Source organism: Phyllostomus discolor, chromosome 5 (genome assembly GCF_004126475.2).
Source record: "Phyllostomus discolor isolate MPI-MPIP mPhyDis1 chromosome 5, mPhyDis1.pri.v3, whole genome shotgun sequence".
Classification (NCBI taxonomy): Eukaryota; Metazoa; Chordata; class Mammalia; order Chiroptera; family Phyllostomidae; genus Phyllostomus; species Phyllostomus discolor.
The window spans coordinates 8,929,871-8,941,908 of NC_040907.2; the positions used below are offsets into that span (position 1 = coordinate 8,929,871).

Below are 12,038 nucleotides of genomic sequence, written 5' to 3' on the forward strand. Positions count from 1 at the left end.
AAAAAGAGAGGTGAGCTGGAGTATTCCCTACGTCCTCTGCATGGAGTTCTACTGTACTGAATTCCTAGCACCGAGTCGTGTACGCAAGGATGATGGTGATGGTGATGATGATGATGATGGGGAAGACAAGGAAGAGGACAATGGTGGTGGTGGTGACCACGGTGGCTACCATTCATTACTGAGCACTCACATTCCGATGGCTGTTCTAAGCATTTTTCACACATTTTCTCATTCCGTCCTCACCATAGCTCTATGAGGCGGGTACTCTATCCTCGTTTTAGAATTGAACAAACTGGCTCAAGAAATGTTTTATGCCTATTTCACCATGATGAGGTGACGCAGGTCCCGTGCACTGCTGAAGCCAGCAGGGTCCCCAGTGACTCAGCCCCCCACAGACACCCCTGGATTGTGCTGTGTGCACAGCTCCTGAGAGGGGGGCAGGAGCCGTGGTTCACCTGGCCCCTCCTAGGTCTATGTGGCCGTGTGAGACGTTGTACGCACAGTGTGTGCTTTTACCCAGTGAGCTGGGGGCTATTACTGCCTTTACTTTGCAGGTAAGGGACTGCGTCTTAATGACGTTAAGAAACTTGCTCAAGGTCACACAGCTGGTGTGTGATAGGGTCAGGACCCCAACGGAAGGTATCGCGATCCTAATGCCTGTGGTTTTTCCTAGGGCCCCACACTCCTTCTGAGGATCCAGAGGGGACCCAGGGACGTGCCCAGTTCCAGGTGACAGGTTCTGTCATTCACTCGGGCAGAGACAGAGCTGAGTGTTCTTGTTCTCACCACGAGCCACGCCCAGGGAGAGCCCACTCGCGTTAGGGCAGAAGGCCCCCAAGTCTGGGCCATGGGGATCAGCCAGGCTCTGCCTCTGACTGCGCACTTTCTCACCGTGGGAAAAGGCGCCTGGCCTTCCCTGTGCCCCGCTCACTTGTTTGCAACACGGGGCTGAACCCCCCAAGGTCATCATGAGGGTAAAACGACGTGTAAACACACCAGCCCCAGCGCCTGGGCCACAGCGCCTTACTGAGCGTGGTCTGCCTTCACCATCGCCTCCAGCACCTGTCCACTCAGTGTGGCCTCGGCATGGGCGGCAGCCGGAGCCCTCTCCCGGCCACCACCTTCCTGGGGCCGTGAGAATGGGCCGTGCGTCCCAGCTGCCAGGTAGTGAAGCCAGGACTCCATCCAGGTCCCTCTGATCTCAAAGCCCCTGCCCTTAGTCCCATGCTCCCCGCCCTTGTCCTCGGAGACAAAACACACCTAACAAGCTAGGTTCGTAAACCCCGAAGTGGTTCCCCAGGAGATCGGGTCCAGTCAATGACGGGGAGGGAAGCCGCCTGCGCCATTTGGCTCCATCACAAGAGACGCCGAGGCTGGGCCGCCGCTGCAGCTCTGGTCGGTGGGGGCTTGGCTGCGTGGTCCGGCCTGGGAGACGGGGAAACCTCCGAGCGGCGACCTTGAAACTGAGTTCCCACGCCTCCTGCCCGGCTTCCCAGCTCCCCTGATAAGGGAAGGAACGGGCTCCGCATTTATCTTCGCAAGCCCAGTGTTTGTGTCTTTTTCTTCTAGACTTTGTCACAAACAAAAGCTTCCCTGCGTACGCAGAAAATCGCTCTTTCTCTGATGACCTGGAGATGCAGTAATTTTCCGTGAGAAAAGTCAAGTTGTACCACAATGCATAGCGTACTCCCATTTCTGGTTTTTAAAAGTGTTGGTATGTGATCCAAAGAAAAACCTGGAGAAAAGACATAAACCTATTGAGAGTATGATCCCAGCGTGTAGGGCCTTTACTTGCATGCAATTCATTCCACAGCTGTTTGCTGTGGGCCTACTGTGTGCGGCCGCTGAAGATACAGCAGTGAACACTTTTCACATGCAGATTTTTGTAACGTTTGAATTTTTTGTAATAGGCACGCATAACTTTTGTAACCAGAAATAGAAGAAAGACTTGCCCCTTCTCCCCAGAGAGGAATCTCGTTACGGTTATTGTTCAAATCTAGCCACATAATCACTCATTCTCTCTTTCCCGTCAGTATCCTTGACTCCCTCCTGTCCCTAACCGCCCCCCCCTGCACCCTTCCCCTTGGGTTCCTGGGTCACAGGTCGCCGCTGAGCCCAGTCCCAGACCCCTCCCAATTCAGCCACCACAAATCCCCGCTCCTGCCTGGTCCTCACAGCCTGAGCCAACCCTCCCCCACACTCCCGCCATCTCTCCTCCCCGTCACCTCCATAGCCCCCCTACGCACCTGTCCCCCCACACACGTCATGTGAGCTAACCCAGCCCTTTACTGCGGAGCCTCCAGTCTCTTTAAAAGACAATCACAGACCGAGGTCTGAATTCCGATCCCACCGCTTCCCAGACCTGTAGCCTGGCCTTGCCGAGGTCCGTCATCTTCCCCATAAAGACAAACACATTTCCTCGCTGGGTTGTTTATAATGACAAGAAAATATTGGTGCCTGGGACACAGCAGGTGCTTGACACTTGGTAGCTATTCTGGTATTACTCTCACTCTTCCCTGATGGAAGTTCTCAGAAAGTTGCATTGCTGGAGATCGGGGTCCCGGGTATGAGCATGTTCCGCTCCCCTCCTCTCTCCCTCGGTACCCACATTTCCTCCCTTCCCTCGACGCCCCCACTGTGTTCCCCTCCCTGCGTCTCCCCTCCCCGCCTCGGCCCCTCCCGGAGAGCACCGCACAAGGTCCTGAATGAGGACCTCCGTCTTCAGCCTTTCTCCCCTCTGTCCATCAGACATGTGCTTCCGGACGGTAATCTTTCACCGGGACCCACTGCGCTTCAGCTCCTCTTCTGCTGTCCGCCCGCCTCTCTCCCCGACGACCTTGACGGAGCGCAGTGCACCCTCTGTCTTCACTGCCATCGTCCTGCTTTGTCTTCGCCGCTTTGCTTTGCCCCCGCCGAGTAACCGGCATGGAGCCGTGCTGCACGGGCCGGCCCGTGTTCTCTCTGCACTTGTGGTTCTCTCTCTCGAAACCCTCTCGCCCCCGGGCTCCCCCCACCCCCGGGCCTGGCACACCCTGCCTCTCTGCTGAGGGTCTTCTCAGCTGCCCCTGTCTCCAATTTCTGTCGCTGCCTGAGTGTTTCCTCCAGTGCAGCCCTTGGTCCTCCTCCTCCCTCACCTCCTTTCTCACGAAGAAACTCTCCAGTGCCATGTGCTTCCACAGCCACCCGCATGTGGTGATGGCTACATGGCCGGGCTGCCAGGAACAGCAGGGCAGGCTGGTGCCACCTCAGGGAGCCCCGCTGAGGTGGCAGGTGGGGGCCCTGGCCCGGGCCATGTCCCCCAGGAGGAAGGGTGCTCTTCCCTGATTCACGTGAGGACTCCGGGTGAGCTGGGCTCGTCTCTGCTGACCGGCTGTCCTGCGAGTCCTTCTAGGGCCCCAAACAACAATATGTCCGGCACTGAGCTTGGACACTCCCCCCGGCTCCCCAGCCCCGCCCCCCACATCACCCCAACCTATCTCCTCCTCTGTCTCACAATGGGGCCACTGTTCTACTCCTAAAAAAGGCTCTCTCTCATTCTTTTTTCTTCTACCTGTTTCTCCCTGGTTTAGAACATCAGCACCAAAGACCTGGGCATGTCTGGGGCTCTTGGCCACGTTTCCTGCCTCTAACCCAGAGGAGGGGATTTCACCACTAGGAGACGCCTGGCAATGTCTGGAGACATTGTTTTGTTATCACAACTAGGGTGGGGGTGCTCCTAGCATCGGTGAGAAGGAGCCAGCGATGCCGCTGACCACCCTGCAGTGCACGGACGGCCCCACGACAACAAAAGGTCTAGGCCAACCTGTCCATGGTGCTGCGGTTAAGAAACGCTGCTCGCTCCTCCTCTCTGATGCATCCAGTTATTTTGTGGGGGGGGACACTCTCCATCAAGCCCATTCACTGCTCCACCCGCAGCTGGAATAGCAGTGACTCGGAGCCTGGAGTCGCGCCTCCTGAGCCCACGGCCAGGCTCAGCCACCGGCCAGCGGTGTGACGCTCGGCAGCTGCAATGTCACTCAGCCCACTGAGTCCTCCATTCTGAGTTCTGCCCACACCCAGCGGCCCCTGGCCAAGGGGCCTTCTCCGATCTTCCCTCTTCTGAGACTCTCACCCTCCTCCCTGCACCACCTTCAGGTGCTTCGTCTGTAGAGCGGAGCAACGGCCAGGTGGTGTAGTAGGCCATGGGCGGAGTGCCTCACCGAGGGCCGGGCACACAGGACGTGCTCCGTACACCATTTCGATGATGTCTAAATTGAGTTTATGTGTTTTACGCTACTGCTCCAGGCCTGCCTCGCATTGACCTCGGCCTTCCAGTCCCCCTCCGCCTGCAGCTCCCCCACCTCTGATCATCCGGTGCAGACCCAGTTCAGCTCAGCGCTGGCTGGGACATGCTCTGCATCGCTCACACCCCGCCTGCTTCCGTCCCCCCTGTGGCTTTTCCCACAGCTGCTGTGACAAGTTACCACCAGCTCAGTGGCTTAGCACAGCACATACTTGTTCCCTTATAGTTCTGGAGGCCAGAAGTCCAAACTCAGTCTCCCTGGGCTGGAGACTCCAGGAGAGACTCCGCTTCCTTGCCTTTTTCAGCCTCCAGGGCTTTGTTCTCTGCTTCTCTTGGCCCGTGGTCCCCCCGCCTCGCAGCCAGGAGTGGAGTATTGTCAAATATCTCTGCTTCTGCCTTATCACCCTCTCCTCTGTCTGCCTGGAGTCAGATCTCCTCTCCCTCCCTCTTATAAGAACGCACGTGTTTGTACTAGGTTGATCCTGCTAATCCAGGACAATCCCATCCCCTCATCTCAGGGTCCTCAGCTTCATCGCATCTGCACGGCGCCTTCCGCCCTGGAAGGCAGCGCTCACAGGCTGCAGGGATGGGGTCCCGCATGTCTTTGGGGCCGTCCCTCAGCCCACCACACCCTCCGTGCTGAATTCTGCCCACACCCAGCAGCTCCTGGCCAGGAGGCCCTCCTTCTCTGATCTCGCCTCTTCTGAGATTCGCACCGCCCCCGGCACTGGCGGACGTGCCGTCTGGAGACAGGCGTGTTCCCTTTCAGGCATTCAGACCTTGTCTGTCAGGCTGAACCGCAAGCTCCACAACACCCCCCACACTCAGCTCACGGCTCCGCGCACAGTGGACGCTTCGTCAATAGGAGTTCCGCTGATGTTCTGTTTTCCATCTCCCACCTCCAGAAAGAAGCTGGGCTTTGGGCCCAGCCAAGCCGATCAACCGTTTTTAAAGCGCCAGTTAGGGTAGCAGCTCACGCTCTCCTGATGAGGTGGGGGCAGCGTTACCCTCGCCCACCCGTCGGCAAGCGCTGTCAGACATTATTTGGAAAGCCAAGGAGACGAATAGAATCCTTATAATCTTCTTGCTTCTCTTTTTTTTAAGGATTGTCTTTGTATCTGAAATATCTTCTGGAACATTATAAAAAAATCACGATCCGGACCGAGGAACTTCAGGTAATCTTTCAGCTTTTGGGAAGTTCTGTTCAGCACCTCCTGGGCATTTGCACAGCGCTGGGCATTAAACCCCGTTTTCCCCGTGAGCTGACCAGTCCGCATCCTCCAAGGGGGGAAACGAGATCTCCATTTGCACATAAAGAGGTTCAGACAGGGCAGCTGGGATCAGCCGGGAGGGCAAGGGCAGGTGCTTGTTTCCCTCCAGCAAAAACCAGAAAGGGGGGTGGAAATGGGAGGGAGGTGGGCTGGGAGTAAAAGACAGGAAACTGTGCTTGAACAACAATTAGAATAAAAAATAAATAAAAATAAAATTAAAAAAACAACCAGAAAGGCTTAAATGCCATCAGATCTTGAAAATTGTGATTGAATGCAGAGGAAGAAGTATCGCTGACCAGAGTCCAGGCAGCAGAATTACCGAAAGTTCCATAATGTCAGCATTCTGGAGACAAAATGACCTCAGGGATGGTATCACCCTGGTGGTTATTGCCATAATCACGCCGTGTGATAAACACCCACAACACTTGAGTGGCATTCCCCCATCCGTGCTTACTGCCTGGAGCCTGCCGCTAGGGAGATCCGCTGACCTCGGATGGGCTCACTCCCGAGTCTGTGTGTTGGCCTGCCCTTGGCTAATCTCGGCTGGCCTCCTCTGGAGCAGCTCTACTCCGGCCAGTGTGTCTTCCAGCCTCCAGCAGACCAGCCCAAGCACGCTTTCATGGTTAGCGGAAGTGAGAGAGGAAGCAGGACCCATCTCAGAACGCTTTGCCATCGTCCTCTGTTTGTGTTATGTCTGTAACATGCCATTGGCCAGAGCAAGTCACATGGCTGAGTTCAGTGTCAGGGGGCAGGACAGAGTGGGCACTGAAGGTTACGTAGCCCAAGACCCAGAAGGGTGGAGTGCTGGGACCACGACTGTGGTCAGCCACAGAGACCATCTTGTCCAGGGGTCAGCAAACATTTTCTGGAAAGGGCCAGATGGTAAATATGGCTTTGCAGGTGACTTGGCAGATAGATGGCTTTGCAGGTCGTACCATCTCTGTCACACCCACTCAATTCTGCTGCTGTAGAGCAACCAGAAGTCACAGAAAACATGTAACTGAATGAGCATGATGGATGTGGCCCTGTTCCAATAAAACTTTATTTACAAAAACAGGTGGGGCGGACCGATTTGGCCTGGAGACAGTAGTTGGTCAGATCTGGTCCATTCTCTTCATTGTACAGATGCGGACGCGAAGTTCAGGAACTGGGTGACTATTTCAACGTCACACAGCTAGTGGGTGGAAGAATGAAGACAGAAAGTTAGGCCTTCCGACCCTGGCTCACTGCTTTTTCTCTTACACTCAGCAACTAAGAACCAATGATTCTAGCTACCATTTCATATGCACCTACTGTGTGCTTACAGCTTTCCATCATTATCTCATTTGACCCTTAAAACTCTAAGAGGTAGATTCTATTATTAACCGCATCTTCTAAATGAAGAAGCATCTGGAAGAAACTAGACCTGAGATTCTCTCTAGACTCACAGTCTGAGCTCTTAACCACTGTACTGCTTTCTTGCTAGTAACCAGACTAAGCACAGATTTTCTCGGTTTTTAGAAAGTTTTGTGTAAACCTTTGTCCTTCCCATTGTCAACACAATAAATGTCCAAGCCTGTAAGAATTTTTATGAGTTTATTTGAGCCAAGCTGTTGGCAATTTCTGGGAAGTAAAATCTCAAAGGACTGAGAAAATGCTCCAGAGAATGGTAGTTTAACCACTTATTTCATACAACAGACTCAAAGGGGAGGCCATGAGGGGTTACCTGAAATTCATTGGTAACAGGTCAGGCTGGGGGGCGGGGGTGGACGGGGTGGGGCGGGGGGGGGGGGAAGCAAAGCAGGTTAGTCCCTGGGGTTGGATAAAAAGTAAAAGGAATAGGCATAGTTTTCCTTTACATAAGCGGATATGAGATAGCTAACAGTTAACAATTAACAGGGTAATAATAAAAACACGAGGGGATCCCTGGTGGGAGACTGTGCCCCGAGGGGTCTGGAAAAAAGGGATTACTCTGACCTTCGCAAGGTATGTTGTCTTAGAATCAAAAGGACGACAGACAGGCTCAGTTAAGGTGTGTTCCCTAGTATTTGTCAGGGAAAAATACTGGCCTGGGACATGACTGCTTGCACTGACCCGCTTTTAGCTGGAAAGTAAGTGTTCATTTCAGACCATCCTACGTGGTTCCTTTAGGTCTCAGAGTTGGTATGGCTACCGCGCAGGCCTCCCCTGAGCTTGTCAGGTTTCGTACGCAGCTCCTTTTTCATACGCACCACAGAGGTAAACAACATGTTAAAAAGTGTAGAAGTGACTCCTGCCCTTAGTTCGTCCTGCCCCCCATCAGCCTCAGTGTCCTTCCCTCTCGTTTCAGGTCAAGATCAGCAGTTCTCAGGAAACCCAGAAGTCTCTGCTGCAAGAAAAGCTGCGGGAGCATCTGGAAGAGAAGGAGAAGCTGAATGAGGAGAGGCTACAGCAAGAGGAGAAGCTGACAGCCAGAGTCAAGTGGCTGATGGAAGAAAAGGAGGTAAGGTCCCTGTCGTTTTCTTTACTCCTGAAAACTCATGGAATGGCCTTTTCTTTGAGAAATTAAAAGCGTGTACTTAGATGGAGACATCGCGGCCATTCCTCGTTTTGTGTGTGGAATTAAATTATTTAAGTTCATGAGTGATGTGGGAGGAATTAACCTGGAGCCTGAATTCTAGAGCTCGGAGCAGAAGGAACTTGAGAGGGAAAGGTTATTGAGGGTTCTGAAACTGGTATCGTTGTCGGTGGAAAGCAGGCTCACCCATGGGATGGCGAGGAAGGCATTCTCGGGACCCACACATGGGAGACTGTGATGTGGCGAAGTTTATTCAGGTGAAAATCTGCCCCTGGGTTTGCAATGTCCCATCTCTGTCTGTCCTGCCACGGAAAAGTCCAACCTTGTCCTCAGCAAGGCCAGACACTGTCCAGAGCTCCCCCCTCATGTTAAAGCTTGGTTCTCCGGAGGCCGGGCCATCTGCTCGGGCCCCAGTAGCTGCTAGACCCGCGTGGCCTCCTGCTCCCAGGCAAGAGAGACACACGGGGTGAGTGCGGGTCAGAGAGAGAAAGAGAGAGAGAGAAAGAAGGAGGGAGAACGAACTTCTTTGTCCCTCTGGATTATAACCAAGAGCTTTTTCAAAATAACCAATCAACTTCCCAAGATTTCACAGGCCTTATGAGAGATCCACCCCCTACTTAGACTGACAGGCCTCTATGGTCAAGCACCTCCCCCTGCGCCCCCCCAGCAATCTGGTACCAGAGGGCGGACAGTGCTCCTGGGGAGACTCCCTGTGCTCTGAGGACTGTGTGAGTCTCCTCGGCTGCAGACCCCCGGAGTGTGCGAGTGAGTCTGTAAGTGCTACAGCTTCCTGGCCAAGCAAGCAGGCTTATCACGCTCCCCAGTTTCTGAAGCTCACAGTCTAACTCCCTTCGCTCTCTTTAATAACTAGTGAACTACCTACGGTAACAGTGCCGCATCTGTTTATACACCGCAGTCAATTTTACAGATTCGAGCCGTCACTGCAGGTCCCGCTTTGTAACTGAGTGTATGCAGACTTTTCCTGAGTGTATGCAAGGCCAGCTTTATATTATTTCAGGCCTCTTTCTCTTTGTACATGTTAGTTTCAGTCTTTTGCTTTTCCTGTACACACATCAGGGAAAACAAATGGCCAAAATTGCTACTCACTTTTCTAGAAACCAAGCCAATTAGAGGGTGCTCGATGGTGGCCCGTCTCAAGCTTGCAGGTGCCTGAGGCTCGCCTGGCAATCTCGTTAAAATGCAGACTCTGCCTCAGCAGGTCCGGGGTGGAGCCTGGGCTCCTGCATTTCTGAGGAGCGCCCAGTGGATACTGACGGCACAGGTCTGCAGGCCAGGTCTTCTGCAGCGCAGCCCAGAGGAAGGTTCTCCCAAAGCTGCCCCATAAGACCCATGGGGACGCTGGTTAAAAACACAGATTCTAGGTCCTGGCTGGCATAGCTCAGTGGATTGAGTGCGGGCTGTGAACCAAAGGGTCACTGGTTCGATTCCCAGTCAGGGCACATACCTGGGTTGCAGGCCATGACCCCCAGCAACTGCACATTGATGTTTCTCTCTCTCTCTCTCTTTCTCCCTCCCTTCCCTCTCTAAAAATAAATAAATAAAATCTTAAAAAAAAAAAAAAGAATGTGAGATGCACACTAACAAATAAATTTGTTAAAAAAAAATACAAAAACCCACAGATTCTTGGCCCCACCCCAGACCTGCTGAATTAGAATTTCCGGAGAAGGCCAGGAAACGGCATTTAAGGGCCCCATTCTCATCTCTTTTTGACGTTCAGGGACCGCCATGGATTTAGCCACCTCATTGCCATCATCTTGGATCAGTGGCTCATGACTTTGGCTGCCCTTTTGTCATTCAGGAGATTAAAAATAAGAACGTTCTGCCCTCGCCACCACTGCCAGGCTCTGGTCAAAGTGGGGTGAGGCGGGGGCCCTGGGATCTGTGAACGCTCCAGGCAGCCTCGCCGCTTCCGCCCTCCTCCCACTCCCCTCCAGAGGGCAGCACCGGGTCCCCTGGACTCCCACCCTTCCCCAGCATCCCCTGGATGCTCCCAGGAGTCCCCTGGACTCCTTTCCTCCCCCAGCGGGACCCGGCCTGCCGCTGCCTCCACTTGCACTAGTTGAAGCTCAGTGACTTCTGACTGGGCTGTTCTCTGTCACACACGCCACCCCCCACAGACCCCTCCAAGAGGTGGGGACCGCTGCCTGTTCCATGTCATCCTCCCGTCCGTGCCCACTTACCTGGAGGACTCTCTCTCCTCCCTCTGTCTCTTCTTCTCTTTGCCTCTTTCTCTGCCTTCCTGCCTTTTGTGGAATAAAAGATCCAAAAGGAAGAACTGCCTGACCAAAATCACATGTGGTCCACATGGAGGCAGTACTAGCGATAGACCTGAATCAAGGTGGGGCCGTGTGCAAGGGGGTTAGACACCCAGAATGCCAGCGTCACTCAACGGAGAGGAAGATAAAACCAGGGGAAAAAAAAGACAAATCTTCCCCACACAGAACTCCCCACCTGCTTCCTCGCTCCTCCCTGATTAACTTCGCCCTTCCCAGATGTCTTGTTTTATCATCTCTGATTTGGGGTTGACTTTCTCCGCTGTGGGCGCACAGCATTTCAGCCCCACCACGTTCCTCTCCGCCGTGGCCATCAGCCTGGGCCTCCCGGCGCCCACTGCCCACACCGACCCTGACGGAGACAGACAGGGCCGCCAGGGCCGGCGTCAACCCCCGTTGAAACACAACCAATCTCAGCGCGCCCTGCCCGCTGCAGAGGGGGCAGCGACCAGGGGCCCACCCAGACAGGAGGTGACACCACGCACGTTCACTACACTCCCATCAAGGGTCATCATTCCCCAGACACCTGACGGTGATCGGCTTGACCCCAGGCAACTGGTCTGAAAGTGTCGTCCCAGCCTGTAGCACCAGGTTCCCCAAGTTCAAATGTACCTTTTTCATCCCGTACAACACCCCCCCCAACCCTCTCCGAAAGCACATGTGTCAAAATTCATTCATTGAGCTTTTCATGAATCCTGACCCATGTGAGGACTCCATTTCAATGGTAAGAAATTTGAGTTCCTTTATCAAACTACCATTCTCTTTTATTATTATCTATGAACAACGTTCACCTATTTGTGCACATGCTAATGGTTTAGATTGGGGTCAGCAAGCTTTTTCCATAAAGAGCCAGATCGCTTGGCAGGCCATGCGGTCTGCCGTGACCGCTCAGCCCTGTCATTGTGCTATGAAGGCAGCCACAGGCAACACACAAACAAGGAGCCCGGCGGGTTCCAATAAAGCTTTATTTACAGGAAGAGGCAGAGGGCCAGCTTCGGCCAATAGGCCAGAGTTGGCCAACCCGTGGTTTAGAGCACGGGCTGTAGAGTCACGTGGGCCAGGGCCTGAATCCCTGCTCGTGTGAGTTACTAGTAACGCACAGATTCCTTATTCTCTTTGTCCTACCTCTTCCTCTGCAAAGTAGAGACGGCAGAAGAAATGGCGACCCTTACTAATGAAAGGCTCTCCCGTGCCAAGCATTTCATGTTTACCACCTCATCTGTGCCTCCCATCGACCCAATGCAGGAAGCACTGCTGCTGTCCCCAGGGTGCAGACAGGGAAACTGAGGCTTCGGTAGCTTCCTCCTTGCCCGAGGTCACCCCCCTAGGAAGGACAGACGTGGAGCTCTGATCTGAGCCTGCCCAGCAGAGCCCCGGGTGCTGCGACCTGTGAAGTACTAGCTAGCCCTTGTAGCGCCTGGCACTCGGTCCGCATTCCTGCCGCGGTAACCAGGCCTGTTTACAGCAGTCATTGGCTTTCAGGTTTTGGAGGAAAGAATTACTCAGGAGAAAAACAGAGCGAAAGAAGCATTAGAGGAAGAACAGAGGAAAGTCCAGGAGCTGGAGAATCGCTTAACCCACCAGAAGAAGGTACACAGCAGCTCAGGGAGACAAAGGCGGTCCAAGCCCCAACTGAGGCCATGAAACGAGGAAGT

General features: G+C 53.9%; 1 protein-coding gene across 10 annotated transcripts in view; it reads left to right on the plus strand.

Annotated features, from left to right (window-relative positions):
- Window positions 1-12,038, plus strand: part of FHAD1 (forkhead associated phosphopeptide binding domain 1) — a 113,461-nt gene that overhangs the window by 61,313 nt on the left and 40,110 nt on the right. For all 10 annotated transcript variants that reach the window (XR_004903070.1, XR_004903071.1, XR_004903073.1 and 7 more), the window contains 3 exons: window positions 5,387-5,457; window positions 7,862-8,014; window positions 11,866-11,973. Coding sequence is in view for 2 of the 10 variants with exons in the window: in XM_028513170.2 (XP_028368971.1) it covers window positions 5,387-5,457; window positions 7,862-8,014; window positions 11,866-11,973 (332 nt within the window). In the remaining 8 variants the exon portion in view is untranslated. The remainder of the gene's footprint in view (window positions 1-5,386; window positions 5,458-7,861; window positions 8,015-11,865; window positions 11,974-12,038) is intronic.